Raw genomic sequence first — 16641 nt, 5'->3', positions numbered from 1 at the left:
TTATTTTGAGATTTGAAAAAGTTGAATTATTTATTATATTTTGTATTGAAATTTGAAAAAATTGTAATAATGAGTTGAGATGAGTTTGGGATCCAAACGAAACCCTTCGTTTGATTATTAAACTTCTCTCAACTCATCATTATAATTTTTTCAAATTTCAACATAAAATATAATAAATAATTCAACTTTTTTAAATTTTAAAATAATAATAATATTAAAAAATAATATTCTAATAATATTTTATCATCTCAACTCAACTCATCTTAACTTATTTCAACATTCAAACACAACCTAAATACAGATATACTTAATTATAAATTTTGTACTGACACAATCAGTAAAATGTAAAAGATAAAAATAATAAACTTAAAACATCATAAAAAGGACAAAAAAAGAAAGGAAATTGCTTCTCCCGTGGTCACTGATGGTGGCCGCCGTATGCATTTTTTATTTTTTATTTTTATTTAATTGTTAAGTAATTATTTTAAAATAAATATATATTTTTATTTTAAAAAAAATATTTAATAAATTTAAAAAAATGTTTAGCAAAAAAAAAAGACAAAAAAAATTTCCCTATTCGATGGTGGTTTTGATGGATTATTTCTGTGGGAGTAGCACCGTACAAAAGGAAAAACCGACTGATACAACCCGTCCCATCCCTGACACAATACTGACAAAAATTAAAAAAATAAAAAAAAAATTAAAAAAATATTTTTATTCACAGTTTATCTCAACTCATCTCATTATTATTTTTTATTATTTAATAATTTTAACTCACAAATTTCATTACTATTTATAACTCATCTCATTCCTATTCATAATTTATCTCAACTCGGCCAAACATCTCCAATACACCTGTAACAAAAGACAAAAAATCCCCACATAAACAAACAAAATATTATAATAGACAACACACGGATTATATACGGAAGCACAAAAAATTACTGTTCATTACGACAGATTAACAGGACACTTTAATCATAAATTTTGTACAGACAACAGGTAAAACGTAAAAAATAAAAATAATAAATTCAAAACATCCTAACACTACTCAACGGTTAAAAATGTAGAAAAGTAAAAGCTGACAGAAAGAAAAGAAAATCACAGTTTCCAAAATTGCAGTAGTAATTTAACACTGATTTAACGGAAAGTTAATGAAAAACAGGAATTTCCGTCTAACCCGTTAATAGCGAGACAGATATAGTCTATATATAGTGAGAAAATTGCAGAAAAACACACACAGAATATTTTCAAAACATAATGGTTTACGTCAAGTCTACTTCCTCCATCATTCCAAGCAAGCCTACCCCGGGTGGCGTATTACGGTTATCTGAGTGTGATCAACGAATGCAATGGACTCATATACCGCTCATCTTCATTTACAAAGCCACCGGTGACAACAACGAAAAAACAAAGACAGTAGTAGAGACTTTGAAAGACTCCCTAAGTCGTGTATTGGTTCCCTATTATCCACTAGCTGGTCGACTACACTGGATTCATGGTGGTCGACTGGAAGTCCATTGCAATGCCAAGGGAGCGCAGTTACTGGAAGCTTATTCAGAAGCAAAACTTGATGAACTTGGCGACTTTGCACCAATGAAGGCAATCGAAGATCTGGTCCCTAAGGTTGATTATGGTAGTCCGATTGAGGACTGGCCGTTGCTGCTGGTGCAAGTCACAAGATTTAGTTGCGGTGGTCTCTGTGTTGCAACAGCCATGTCCCACACAATGGTTGATGGATGGTCTGCAGCTAAATTCTTCAATGCATGGGCCAAGTTGGCTCGAGGAGATGAATTGGAGGAGAATGAGATGCCTTTTCATGATCGCACCATATTGCGATCACTTCATGAACCGCTTATGCCTCCACGCTTTGAGCATATAGAGTTCACCAAACCACCACTCCGATTGGGACACACTGATGCCAAAGAGGAGAAGAAGAAAGAAACTTGTGTCGCCATATTGAAAGTCACCAAAGAGCAAGTCGAGGGACTAAGGAAGAAAGCCAATGCGATCCCATGTCAGGACGTGGAGACGGTGTCGACGCGACCTTTTTCTCGATATGAAGCTATTGCCAGCCACTTATGGAGGTGTATATGCAAGGCGCGAGCAAACGATAACTCTCAACCAACAAGAGTTACCTTGGTGATTGATTTTCGCAGCCGCTTGAAGCCGTCTCTCCCCCCAGGATACTTTGGAAACACAGTTCTTCAGACCGTAACATCGAAATGTGTCCATGGCGACCTCTTGGCCAAACCACTTAGTTATGCTGCTGGAAAACTAAGGGAAGCCATCGAGCGTATGACAGATGAGTATATAAGGTCTGCTCTTGATTTTATAGCTAGCCAGAAGGATGTGGGCGCTTTGAGGTGTGGCTTGCACAATGGTGCACACACCAATCCACCTAATTATTTAGGAAATCCCAACGCTTCTATTTTAAGTTGGATCAATTTGCCATTTTATGGTATGGATTATGGGTGGGGAAAGCCAATATACGTTGGTCCAGCATTAATAAATGATGATGATGGCAAGACGTACATCATGTCAAGTCCAGCTGCAGATGGATCTCTAATCATAGCACTCCGTTTGCAAACAGAATGCATGAATTCTTTTAAAGAGTTCTTCTATGAGGACATGCCATGGTAATGGACCATAAAAATCGAGCTACTTAGTAATTAAATAGCAGCTTATCTGTAGAATAAATGTGGGTAAAGGTGGCAGTTCTTTTAGGCTAGATGGATTGTCACCAAGGGAAGATGCACGTTGCTTGCTATTATGATGATTTTAGTTTCCTTGTTTATTTCCATGAGCTTGTCAGTTGAGAAAGTGATGGATATATATCAGCTACTTTGGGATATCATTATTGTTGGAGTTTCCTTGTTTTTTAGGACTTTGGCCGAAAGTCATTGGGAAATACTAGAGAGTCGGTTTTGGGATCTCGTTTGATTTGCCTGATTATTTATTTTTATTTTTTTGTAGTTTTTTTTTTTTTAACTTAGTGATTAAAAAAATATTATTTAATAATATTTTAAATATTTTAGGTTTTTTTAAATATTTAAAAAGTGTTAAAAAATAATGTGAAAAAAAAAATTAATAATATTTTTTTAATCATTAAATAAAATAAAAACTAAAAAAAAAATAAAAAAACCAATCGGACAAATCAAACCGGAGCCCAAAAAAGGGGCTCCCTAGCATTTTTCAAACTTATTATATACGCGAAAAACAAATCAAAGTTTTTTTAACTTATTTTTCAAAAGTAAGGAGTGCTTATAAAGTAGGAACATGAAATTTAAGCATATTATTTATAGATATGATTGAATTGAATTAATTTCTTTTTCAGTTTTGTTATAAATATTTTCATTTTTTCAAATGAATATGGGTTGGCACTAGAACTTAATATTACTTAAATAAATCGTTTTATTTATAGAATAAGACGGCCTTATATATGTAGGTAGGGGTAGGGTATGTACAGTCCCCAAGGGAAGTTGTAGTTAGTAATGTTGATATTATCAAGTTATTTGTCTGTTTTCATGAGCTTAATTATTAGTTGAGAATAAAAGAGATCAAGATTCAAGATAGATATTAATTCAGTCCCGATTTGAACCAGCCCGGCTATGTTGTTGAGGCCTTAACAGAAGGCACCAATCGAATTTTGCCACATCACATATTCCACATGAAACCAAAAAAGGTGCACCACTGGAATATGAATTCTGCTGAAGCAAAACCTGTAAGCCCCTCGCTCTTCTTCCTCGAGTTTTCCAGAACAAGAAGAAAGAGAAAGAGAGAGGGTGAGGGTGAGGGTGAGTGAAATTTTAGTACTTTGATTTTCCGTTTCTTTAGATTTTGCTTCGACATTGAGTCTTCTGGCACGTCCTTGGGAAAAATCGTATGTTTCAGATTCTTGGGCTTTGGTTTTATTTCAGAAGAATTTGTTCGGCCAAGGAAATCTACAGCTGGTTGACTACACTTTTGCTTAAGAGATCTATTTTCTGAGCCTTGACAGGTTCAAAACTTTTGGGTTGCAGCCGGTTACTTTCGCTAGCCGACGATCTCTTGGTGGCTTTCTTAGAGAGTAAGCTTGAGGGGTTCGATTTTTTTCTTATGCGAGAAGCCATTGATTCTATAAAGAAAAAGAAAAAAGTTGAAATCTCTCTCTCTCTCTCTCTCTCTCTCTCTCTCTCTCTCTCTCTCTCTCTCTCTCTACGTGTGGTTGTCGTGGGGTTGAACTCGTGTAATGCTGGGGTCAGAAGCTCCAACAGGGTCTAACAACCTTTGTCTCGATTGGGTATCTCTGATTTCCAACGCAGATCGCCCATAATCAAAGTTCACGGAGAGAGGGGCCATCGTCATGATGGAGAGGGCCGTCATCTGGGTTCCATGGGAGAGAATGGAGAGTTGTTGTCATCTGGGTTCCGTGGGAGAGAATGGAGAGGGTTTGTGTTTCTGGTTCCGTGGGGAGAAAATGGAGAGGGCAGCATGCGTAATACCATGTAGAGGGGGCACATGGTAGGTAAAGTGAGTTGGCTAAATAGAAGGAGCCCATTGGAGGGCTGTTTCTTGGGAGAAAACAGTTCGACCGGTTATAAGATTAACTCATATTAATTATGATTTTCATTTTGTAGAAAGAAGAAAATCTTATTGACTATGATCTGACCTAATTGTATGTTAAAGCACATAAAAATCGTGATGGTGTTTGAGTCAATCAAAAGTAGAGACAAATTATATAAGTTTAAGTTTCTTTAATTCCATTGTGACATGATATTTTTGTTACTTATAATAATTTTAATGTTTTTGTTTTTGTAGGCCAATATATATGATATCTCTTAAGGAAACTACTGCGGATCCATCTGATGCATCATCTGTCAACGCTGCTCAGATCATTTCTCAAGTTCTTGGATCACGTTCTGGATATTTGAGGGCCTTAGGACATTGCATGAAGCCATCCTCAGCATCATCATCCTCTTTTCGAACCAGATCGAATGACGACAAGACTAAGTAATTGGAGGAAGCAACACTTGAGATAGAACGTTTGAGATCCAAGGAAGAAGAGTTGTTGACCCGATTAGATCAAACAGCAGATCTTGAGGCGAGATTAGAAGAGAACATGTAGAGGAGACTGAGGACGAAGGTACAAAAAGCTATGCTTCAATTATGTCCCAAAACATTTGAACAATTGATGTTTGAATTACAATTTGTGTAATACTAGTATGATATTTTTAATTAATTAAATTCTGTTTTGTATGATTGATACTGTTCGAATGGTAAATAACTAATTCGAACGCCATTTATAAATCCATTTGAACAAAAATAGACACATTCGAACAAAAAATAAACAATTCAAACGACAAACGAGAAATACAGTCCGTATGGACGTTCGAACAATAAATTAATTCTTTGAACAACATTAATTTTCAAAACACCGTTCGGATGGGCATAATTTTACAAAATAAAATGTCTTTTTGAACGAACATAATTTATATTCGAAAAAAATTTATTGGTTCGAACAGAATCAAATATGGTTATTTGTTCGAATCAAAATCTTAATTTGTTCGAATGGACGTGTCGATTCGAACTGACAAATATTCCATTCGAACAATGTTTTGAGACGAAATTGGTTCGTCTAAAAAAAAAAACTCCCTTTCAAACAGTTTCGACTGGCCTTGCCAAATTTCGTACCTAAAAGTGATTTATTGAGACAAAAATTGAATTTCGTCTCCAAAATCCTTTTGAGGCGGTCTTTTAGAGATAAAAAGTTTTCATCTCCAAAACTATTTTGGGACGAAATTGGGGTTTTTTGAGAAAACATTTTTTGTCTAAAAAAGCCATATCTCTTGTAGTGATTATACGTTTGAATTGAATTAATTAGTTTTTTTAATTTTTTTTATAAATCTGTGCATTTTGTCAAATGAATTTGACCTTTTTATGATTCACATGATAAGCTGTGTATAAATCGTTATAAAGGTTGGCTCTAGAACTTAATATTTCTTAAAAAAATTGTTTTATTTATAGAATAAGAATGATACAATCGGCGCAATGTTTTACCAAAATCGATGCCGACCGATAGAGGGGATTTGCATGAAACAATCGACCGTACTGGTCAATGGGGAGGAGAAATACCGGCCGTATTGACTCCTGCGATTCTCTGGCAGTTCTCGATCCCCTTAGCGACGAGATTCACCTGAGAGAGTAGAGAGAGTGTTGCAAAAGAGAGAGATAGAATGAGAGAAACTGAGAATTGAAGAAGAAGAGGGGAGGGGAAGAAGAAGATCTCAAATCGAAATAATGCCGTTTGGTTTAAAATCAAATGGCGTCGCTTCACTCATATTTTTTTAATATGTTATGTATAAAACGACGTTGACATTGTTTCACTTGTATTTTTTTGTACACCTTAGGTAAAAAACAACATTGTTTCACTTAAACTTTAGTAGAATGACGTATTTTTAACGACGGTATATATAAAAAAATAAATAAATTTATTTAATCGGTCGGTTCGCCAGTTTGAACTATGTTCAAACCGGAACCGAACCGGCCGATGTTGGTTTTATCTATTTTATACCGCTTGCCGACAGGTTCTCCACCTGTTTTGGTTGGTTCTTGACTCTGGCGGCCGATCTTCGTCGGTGTAGGTTGGTCTTGCCAGTTCTTGTTCACCCCTAGGTATGGTAAGGTATGCCACCATATTGAAAATCACTTGAGAACAAGTCGAGCAACTAAAAAGCGAACATGATTCCGTATCAGGACATGGAAATGGTGTCGACGACTCTATATTCACAATACGAAGCAAATGCTAGCCATTTATGGAGATGTATAGGCAATTAGGCGTGAGTGGGCGATAACGCTCAACCAACAAGAGTTTATTTAGTGTTTGAGCTTTGCAGCCATTTGAAGCCACCACTCCCTTAAGGATAGCTGGGGAACATAGTTCTTAAGACTGTGACATCGAAATGTGTCAATGGCGACCTCTTGGGCAAGCCTTCAAACTTTGGTGAAGGGAATCTAAGGGAAGCCATTGAGCATTTGACAAATGAATATATATGGTCTATTCTTGATTTTATAGCTAGTCAGGAGAATGTGAGTCTTTTGAGAGGCAGCTTCCACATTGGTAGATATACTGAAATAGCAAATTTCTTAGTGAGTCCCAACATTTCTAAGCTGGATCAATTTGATATTTGAAATACTAGAACTTGATATTATTTGATTTAAATCGTGTTATTTGTAGGATAAATGTAGGCAGAGGTGGTCAGGCTATATATATATATATACATGCACGGTCATCGAGGGAAGCTGTTGTTGGCTGTACATTATGTCAATTATCAAGTTCCTTGTTTGTTTCCATGAGCTTGTTAGTTGAGAATAAAATAGATCTAAGTGATTGGATATCAACTACTTTTTCATATATCATGGTTGTAATCTTGGGCTTATTTTTTAGGACTTGAGAAAAGTAGTTAGTTTCCTTTGAAACTCTTGTAAGATTTCCCATTTGTTGGATACTGGGAAAAATTTGTTTATCCCAAACACAAAACTGTTTGTGCTTTGGATTAGAGATTCCTTCCAAATAAACCAAATTGATCAGATCTTCTAAATCAAACCAAAATAGGCAAGTTAAAAGAAGAAAAATACTACTATTTTGTCTACTTCTCATACGTTAGTTTCTATTAGGTTTCCGTCGTGGGTTGAGGGAAGAGATAGGAAATTAAGTGAAGTGTTCTAGTGGAATCTGTCGAAGTGAAGAAGGAGAAGGTCGAAGTGTTTGAAGAAAGATGGAATGACGTCGTGGAGGCCAAGGACTTGAAGAATTCAGACGCACCATTTTGGGTTGGGTGTTTTATGAAATGAAATTAGTTTGCAGTTGGGTGCTACGCACCGTTTCACTTATATTTGTTATGGAGTCTGTAAAACGCAGTGTTTGGATTGATTCCAAACGGTGCGTTCATCTATCAATTATTTTTCTTCATTCTCGTTTGTCTATCATTTGTTTTCTTCATACTGTCAATCACGTTAGTTTAGTCTAAATTCTGTTAGAGGCAACGTCTAAAGGCAAGGAAGGCAGTGGAATTGAATCATCTAGAATCTTGTTGGAAAGAATTGTAAGGAGGTTTGAGAGCCCTCGAAGCACTCCCGTAGCAATCTATTTCTTCTAGTATTTTATCCAAACACCTGGTGTGCTCATTTTCTATTGCAGTAAACCGTAGCATTTCATTTCCATTACCTTCCTCATTACAACAGCAACTCAAGAGAATTTATACTACAGTAGTAACCTTCCATGCTTCCCATCATCTTCATTATTACAGTATAGTTTACAAGGGAGCTCTAGTAGTGGTATCAGCTAGCAGTCGGTCCTATGGCAGAAAACACATGCTCCAAAAATCAGTAATATGATGTCCTCCATCAACAAGTTCAGGATATCCAGCAACAAAACATTCATCAACACCAAACAATGGAGGACCTGAAAACAAACATACAACAGTTAAATGATTTGGTACGTACCCTTGTCATAGCCCAAAATACCCAAGTTCCCCAAAACAGAGACCCTCACCTAGACCCTTCCCATTTCCAAAATGACCATGACCAGAATGACCTCAGAAGGCCTATTATGAGGGGATTTAAACTTTGAATTTCCCCATTTCAATGGTGACAACCTAGCCACTTGGCTCTTTAAAGCCAGTCACTGTTTTGAGTTTCACCAAACACCTTTATCTCACCGTTTACTTATGGCCGCCTATTATATGGATGGAGAAGCTTTTGTGTGATACCAAGAGGCCTTGGAGGGGGGCCAGTTTCAAGATCGGGATACTTTTGCAAGGTCTATACTGATTTTGTATGGACCAACAACTTATGTTGACCACATGGAGGCCTTAACTCGTTTGAAGCAAACTGGTTCTATAACTGTTTATAAAGCACAGTTTGAGGCCCTTTCCAATCGGTTGAGGGGACTATCCAATGTGCACAAGCTGAGTTGTTTTCTAAGCGGGTTGAAGAATGTGATCCATCTTCCCATTCGCATGTTCAATCCCATTAGTTTAAGTGCAACATACGGGTCGGCTAAGATACAAGAAGAATACCTTGTAAGTACCAAGAAATCTAGCAAAGTTATGTTGGAAAAACGCAGCCCACTGGGAGGAGGAAATTAAAGCCGTGGGCCAAACTTGAGAGAAGGAAACAATAGTAAATCGCAAAAGTCGGGGGGACGAGGAAGGTGTCATCCATTCAAATGGATGAAAAGAGAAAAAAAGGTTTGTGCTACCAGTGTGATGAGAAGTGGAACCCGAAACACACGTGCAAGAATCCTAGAATTTATTTGTTGCAAGGAGATGAGAGGTTATCTGAAGATGAAGAGGGACCAGTAATGGAAGAAAATGGTGAAAATGAAGCTTTAAGAGTGGTTGAAACTAGTGTAGAGGCACCTGAAATTTCTCTAGCAGCTATCACAGGAACACCCACCATGAATACCATGCGTTTGCTAGGAACTTTGATGGGAGGAACCTGTTGTGATCTTATTGGACTCGGGCAACTCACACAACTTTGTGGAGTCCACTTTGATAACAAAATAGATGCTGCTAGTTGATGCTTCCAACAACTTGAATGTAAGGGTGGCCAATGGGCAGAGTTTGAGGAGCGGTGGTGTGTGCAAGGAAGTGAAGTTAAAGGTGCAAGGTATAATGTTCCAACCCTCTCTTCATTTATTAAATCTTGCTGGTTGTGACATTGTGTTGGGCATTCAATGGCTGGTTACTTTAGACACTATAACTTGGAATTTCTCCAAGTTGTTGATGAGTTTTACCTATGGAGGAAAAAGGGTGGAAGTAAAAGGGTTAAAATTAAAACCATCTATGGTAGAGGGTGGACAGAATTTGCTTAAGGCCACCACAACTAAGAGCAGGGGAATTTTACTACAAATTATGACCCAGGAAGTGAAGGTACAGAAAAGGGAATTGTTAGATCTTGAGTTTACCAAACTGCTGGCTGGGTTTGAGGGAGTTTTTAAAGAGCCTGAAGGTTTACCACCACTCCATAAGCATGAACACAAAATTGTCCTTAAGGAGGGCACCCAACCCATTGCTAATAGATCATACCGATACCCTTATTACCAAAAAATTGAGATAGAAAAGATTGTAACAGAATTGTTGAAGTCCAGAGTGATAAGACCAAGTGCTAGTCCCTTTTCATCTCTTGTTTTACTAGTGCGAAAGATGGATGGGAGTTGGAGACTTTGTGTAGATTACCGGTCACTTCATAAAGAAACCATGAAGGCAAAATTTCCCATTCCCTTAATTGACAAATTGTTGGATGAGTCAACTGATTCAATAGCGTTTTCTAAGCTTGATTTAAGGTTCGGATACCACCAAGTGAGAGTGGCGGTGGATGACATAACCAAAACGGTCTTCCAAACACACGAAGGGCATTACGAGTTCTTGGTAATGCCCTTTGGATTAACTAATGCCCCGGCCACATTTCAAGGGTTGATGAACGATGTGTTCAAACATTTTTTGAGAAAATTCGTACTTGTATTTTTTGATGACATAGTTGTGTACAGCCGGTCTCGGGGGGAACATTTGGACCATTTAAAACAAGTTTTATCACTGCTAGAACAGAATTCTTTGTTTGCTAACAGGTCCAGTGTATGTTTGCTGTGGGGGGAATTGAATACTTAAGCCATGTCATTAATGCTAGTGGGGTAATGGCCTATTCCTATAAGATTGCCACTATGTTAGAGTGGCCCGAACCTAAGAATGTGAAGTCCCTAAAGGGATTCCTAGGGCTAATGGGATACTACCAAAAGTTCATAAAGGGGTACGAGACCATTGCAGCCCCGTTAACAGATTTATTAAAAAATAATTCTTTTGAGTGGAATGATATGGCTAAGAAGGCCTTTGAGGAGCTTAAGCAGGTTGTATCACAGCCTCCCGTGTTGAGATTGCCTGATTTTAACAGACCTTTCACCATTGAGTGTGATGCGTGTGGTATGGGGTTGGGTGTTGTGTTGATGCAAGTGGGACAACCCATTTCTTACATGAGTAAGGGCCTTAAGGAGAATGCTTTGTTACTATCAACCTGTGAAAAGGAACTTTTGGCTCTTGTGACAGTGGTGCAAAAATGGAGAACCTATTTGCTTGGTCAAACTTTTATTATTAAAACTGACCAAGAAGCGCTTAAATATTTTCTAGAACAAAGAATGGGAATGGAGATGCAAGAAAAATGGGTGGCTAAGTTGATGGGCAATCACTTTTCTATTGAGTATAAGAGGGGGAAAAAATAGAGTGGCAGATGCGCTCTCTAGAAGGATGGAAGATCCAAATAAGGGTGAATGTGCAGCTATACTTTCTTTCCCTACCCCCTCGTGGCTAGACGAATTAAAACATAGTTATCAAGAATCAAGTGAGATGATTATGTTACTTGACCATCTCAAGGCAAATCTGAATATTCCTAAGGGCTAGTCGTTGAGGCATGGGGTGATTCTAAAAAAGGGGTGTATTGTGTTAGCAAAAGATTCTGATTTTTTTTTTTTTCATACGGGGTACTTGAAAACATATAAGAGGGCCAAAATGGATTTTTACTGGAAGGGAATGAAAAAAAACATAAAAAGGTTGGTTAAGGAGTGTGATACTTGTCAGGTCATGAAGAATGAGACTCGGCCTGTTCAACCGACCCGACCCGATTCTATTACCCGATTAACCAAACCGGCTGTAGTACCCGATTAACCGACCCGGAAAATTTCAGAAATTACCCGATTACCCGATTAACCATTTTTTTTTTTAAAATGTTGATGTTGATATTGTTGAGGATTGCCCACTAAGCTATTTTCACAAGTTAAATGAGTAAATATAATATTATTGAGGATTGTCCATATTGTGTAATTAATTATTTATAGCTCATGGTGGGCTCCTCAATTGATTTCATGTGTTGATCTATGATAGTTGCAGTATAGCTCGCTTCCAAATTAATCATGACAACATATGAACATGAATAGTTTTGGTTAATCTTTTGGTGAAATACCTTCCTGCTTTTGGTCCTACAAGTTAAATGAGTAAATATAACAACATTGTCAACACACTCAAAATGCTTTTGGTTCTACAAGTTACATGAGTAATTATCACAGCTAAATACTTGAGATGAACAAAAAGCAGCCGCCCAACAAATATTCATCAATAATATGTGTATCATACAGAATCGGTATGGTATAAAATGATCATAATGGTATTCATCCTGAGTATCATTTCTAAACTTATGTACTTGGTCCTACATGGGCATAATCCCAGTTTACAAGACCAAAAACAACAAAAATTTCCATGTTACCTATGTGGATAAGTCAGAAAAGCATAAAAAAATTCAAGTAATCTTCAATCGGCCTCATTCAAAATATTCATCATCATCTCTACATGAAAAAAAAAATTATGTTAAAAATATAATTAATTGAAATGATTATATAAAAATATTCTTCAAATATAAAACTTACCAGTATCTAACTTGTAGCTTTTCGCATCTTCCATTACATCTTGAGAGTCATAATTAACGGAGGGTGAAATCAACCAATTTTGTGTACAGATAAGAGTTTCAACTGTTGCAGGGGCCAATGAGCTACGGAATGAATCTAAGACACGACCTCCAATGCTAAATGCAGACTCGGAAGCAACAGTAGATATGGGAATAGCTAACACATCTCGAGCAATATTGGCAAGGATTGGAAAATTGATTGAATTCATCTTCCACCACATTAAAATATCAAAGTTGGGTGTCAACCCTTCAAGGCTCCCCATAAAATATCGATCCAACTCTGATTTGGACTCTACGACACCCCTTGATGCTTGATACTGTCGATACCTACTATAAATATCCTCTGCATTATAAGACGTTGTGTTGCTTTGACTCTCATCAACATTTGAACCTATATTGGATTTTGAATATTGTTTATACATCCGTTCAATCATCCTCCTTAATCTTGTAACAAGTTTGGATGCTCGCTCATGACCAAGAAAATTTGTAAACCAAAACTCCAAAACTTCCAACTTGGCGCGCGGATCAAGCATAGCCGCAATAAATAAGATTTTGTTTACTTTCTCAAAATCTCCCCAATACTGTCATATTTCAACAACATCCTCTTCAACATAATTTTCAACATATCATCATCACCCATAGAAAATTTGATCAAATGGTTATAGATTGAAGCTATTTCTCTAATGAACAAATGTGAAGTTGCATAAGTTGAGCCTGAAATCCTCAAGGTGATATCATAAAAAATTTGCAAAAACTGTACAAAAATCTTGACAATTTTCCAATCATCTAAAGTTGGTGGTCCTTCTCCAACCTCACGTAAATGCGGACCAAACTGATAGTCTTCATCTCGCATCACCTCAAAAGCCGAATAATAATTGAGAGCCGCACTCAACATCAGATATGTTGAGTTCCACCTGGTTGGAACATTAAGAGAAAGAAGTGCACCACCCAAGATATTTTGTCTCTCCGCGCATGACTTGAAATTTTCAAGTCTTGCAGGGGAAGACTTTACATATTTCACCGCATTTCGAATCTTCACAATTGATCTATCAATTTCTTTCAAGCCATCATGGACAATAAGATTCATAATATGTGCACAACATCTTATGTGCATAAGGTCATTGTCTAGTTCCAAACAATCTCTAATTTTGGTAATCTTCCTCAAATAATCAATGGCAGTCGTATTAGAGGATGCATTGTCTACTGTGATTGTAAATATCTTCTTTATGCCCCATCTAAGTATAGATGACTCAATCTCTCTTCCTATTGTTGTCCCTTTATGATTAGGAACTTTCATAAAGCCTATAATTCTTTTATGCAAAACCCAATCATCATCAATAAAATGGGATGTTATGCACATATAATTAAGATTTTGCACTGATGTCCACATGTCAGTAGTGATGCAAATCTTATAATTGGATGTCATGAATATGTCCTTTAACTTGTCTTTTTCTGACAAGTACATTTTCATACAATCTCGCATAATCATAATGCGAGAAGGGATTGGAAATCTAGGCTCAACTACAGCCATAAAGTCTTTAAATCCCTGTTTTTCTACAAATCTAAATGGTAGCTCATCCACAATTATCATTTTAGCTACTGCCAACCTTATTTTCTGCTCATTATATTTGGCAAGTCCAAAACTAGGACTGCTAGTTGTACCATCCACCCCATCCCTCCTAGGTCCGGTCGTTTTTTATTGGGGGTTATCACTTCCAATCCAAGTCTCAATAAAGGCCTTACATGTCTCAATATGGTATCTCAAGGATGAAGTACCTTGTTTTTTAGAATGACACAATAAAGTCTTACCACAGTAGTTGCATGCAACTCTCTGGTCATTGGGATCTTCATTCTAAATCTTAGAAAAATGAAGCCATACATCCGATCTACCCCGAGATCTTTTGATAGGAGGACGAACATGAGAAGGAGTAGTCGTAGGGAGAGAGCTATCCAAATGAATTACATCAGGGATTGTTTCAGACCCTGACGAAGGCATAGAAGAACTAGGCTCCATAACTGCAATTTGAGATAAAGAAATCATCATTAAATTATTAATCACATGAACAGTTGCAATAATGAAAATGAGAAAACCATATGTACAGAACATGTACAGAGCATGCTATTTAATAGGGGAAAAAATAAACATTTTGCTACTCCTATCTATTAGGAAAAAAAAAACATGTACAAAATTAATGTACAAGTTGTAAACATGACTTCATTACATAACAAATGAGAAATGAGAAATGATCCTTCACATAAGCATCTTTAAAACTTGTCATGTTGAATAGCTCCAGGATAACACCTTTCAAAGATTGATTTCCACACCACACATCATGCTAAAAATGGACCGTGGACCTATCATTGGCCACAAATTTAGTGAAGTGGGGAAAATGCCCTTAATTTCTCTATGGTTCTTCCAAAAGACAACCTTTAATGACCCATTGACCTCGTGAGAACATTAACCTCCTCTTAAGCTCCTTTTTTTTTGTGCCAAATCCAATCAGCACTCTCTAAAGACCCTCTCTTTTACGAACGTAATGTTATAGCTACTCCAAAAGTGATTGGGTGAAAAGAATTAAATGCCTCAGACCTAAACCACCGCCTGCACTGGTGAATGCAGCTTTGATCACTTCACAAGATGGAATTTAGACTTTTTCCCCAAACCACCCCAGAAAAAATCCCGCTGTAACTTCAACTGGGAGTGGAAACAAAACACAGAAAGGTAAGTTTGATGGCACGCTCTTAATTGTACTTCTACCCTCGTTGGACAAATACAGTCATTTCCAACCAGCCAAGTGTCATTCCATCTTCACAATATTTTCTTAATAATTCCATCTTCTCAATATTATCATCCATAATAGATTTGGCTTTGAAGGGATCTCCCATGGGAAGACCAAAGTAAGTCATGGGTAAGGCCAAAATCCATTGCTGCTTCACTTACCTTGTTGCCTGTTGGCCTTCTTTTGTGGATAGGTTGAGGACATCAATTTAAATGTTGGTACCGGAGCTGAACTAGGTGAGAGCATAATTCAAGATGTGAAGGGTGTTTCAGTCATCATTCAAAGGTCACTCCGAGACTTGTTGCATTGAATACAAAATACTGAGGTTACACTTAAAGTAGTGGGTTCTCAATGTTGACAATCATAATTCGTAGGACCAGAGCTAGTTGACACTGTACTGACTGATTCTCAATGTTGTAATCCTTCGATCTCAAATCATAATCAGAATACTTTTGTAATCCTTCCATCTTAATGTTGGTATTAAATTTTCAATGTGAAAAATTTCAGCACTCTCGATCTGTTGCCGTGTCATGCTTTTTAGGGTTACATGACCAATATCGTTTCCAGGAAACCCAAAATGAAGAGTAGCAGCTTATAGAAAAAAAATAAAAAATAAAAACAACTACCATACAACGCGAAAATACCCACAACTGATAAACCAAAAATCTCAACAAAAACACAAAATCAAAAAATGAAAAGAACTAATAAAATCCCAAATCCAAAACTAGCATACAAACACTAACTATAAAAAATCAAAATAGGGATAGAGATACAGTCTTACAGAGAGTGAGAGAGCTGCGAGCTTGTAAGATAGTGACAGAGAAATCCTTCCTTAGGGCAAGCGAGCTGTGGCTGCGAGGGAGATGAGAGTGCTTGAGAATTTGGGATGAGAGTGAGTGAGGGAGAAGAGAGTGCTTGCGATGAGAGTGAGAGTGAGTGAGTGAGTGAGTGAGTGAGTGAGGGAGACTCAGGAGACTCGGCAGAGTGAGAGTGCTAGCGATTTGTGAGGGTGAGACGAGAGAGAGAGTGTTTGAACTCTGTGTTGAGTAGGGAAGAAAAATTCATGTACGGTGTCGTTTTGGTCTCAGGTTCAGTTAACGGGTATTAGTCAATTCAGCCGAATTATTTCGGAATTCATTCGGCATTCTTCCGCTTCTTGCTCGTTTATATTCGGGTCGGCTAATTCGGAAATTTTGGGTCGGTTCGGGTGGACGGTTTAAATGTACAATCCTAAATGAGACAGTACATCCAGCTGGGCTGCTCCAGCCACTTCCCATACCCAACTAGCCCTGAATTGATATATCACTTGATTTTGTGGAAGAGTTACCCGTGTCTAAGGGATTTAGCGTAATTTTGGTGGTGGTGGACCAAC

General features: G+C 37.2%; 2 protein-coding genes across 3 annotated transcripts; both read left to right on the top strand.

Annotated features, from left to right (window-relative positions):
• Positions 1-1260: 1260 nt before the first annotated feature.
• Positions 1261-2643, top strand: LOC108988430 (spermidine hydroxycinnamoyl transferase-like). The gene has a single exon (XM_018961692.1). The coding sequence runs from the start codon at positions 1261-1263 to the stop codon at positions 2641-2643; it is 1383 nt and encodes a 460-aa protein (XP_018817237.1).
• An 811-nt stretch (positions 2644-3454) lies between these two features.
• Positions 3455-5190, top strand: LOC108988433. Of its 2 annotated transcripts, none has more exons than XR_001995664.2 (2): positions 3455-4069; positions 4801-5190. XR_001995664.2 is itself a non-coding variant. In XM_018961696.2 (2 exons), exons 1-2 carry the CDS (start codon positions 4346-4348, stop codon positions 4994-4996), a joined length of 354 nt encoding a protein of 117 aa, XP_018817241.1. In that variant the 5' UTR covers positions 3455-4345; the 3' UTR covers positions 4997-5190. The 2 variants fall into 2 exon arrangements, 1 of the variants encoding a protein (XP_018817241.1); XM_018961696.2 differs by having other exon boundaries at positions 3455-4503.
• Positions 5191-16641: the final 11451 nt, after the last annotated feature.

The sequence above is a fragment of the Juglans regia genome, chromosome 4 (genome assembly GCF_001411555.2).
Source record: "Juglans regia cultivar Chandler chromosome 4, Walnut 2.0, whole genome shotgun sequence".
In the NCBI taxonomy this organism is placed as follows: Eukaryota; Viridiplantae; Streptophyta; class Magnoliopsida; order Fagales; family Juglandaceae; genus Juglans; species Juglans regia.
The sequence above is the reverse complement of the archived record's forward strand: the minus strand, read 5'-3'. Positions and strand labels throughout refer to the sequence as shown.

What these genes read in the sequence shown, in the direction of transcription:
- LOC108988430 (XM_018961692.1), top strand. Translation starts at nt 1,261, where the DNA reads ATGGTTTACGTCAAGTCTACTTCCTCCATCATTCCAAGCAAGCCTACC.
- LOC108988433 (XM_018961696.2), top strand. Translation starts at nt 4,346, where the DNA reads ATGATGGAGAGGGCCGTCATCTGGGTTCCATGGGAGAGAATGGAGAGT. An exon ending in CCATGTAGAGGGGGCACATG is followed by an intron (nt 4,504 to 4,800) that starts GTAGGTAAAGTG and finishes TTGTTTTTGTAG; the next exon opens with GCCAATATATATGATATCTC.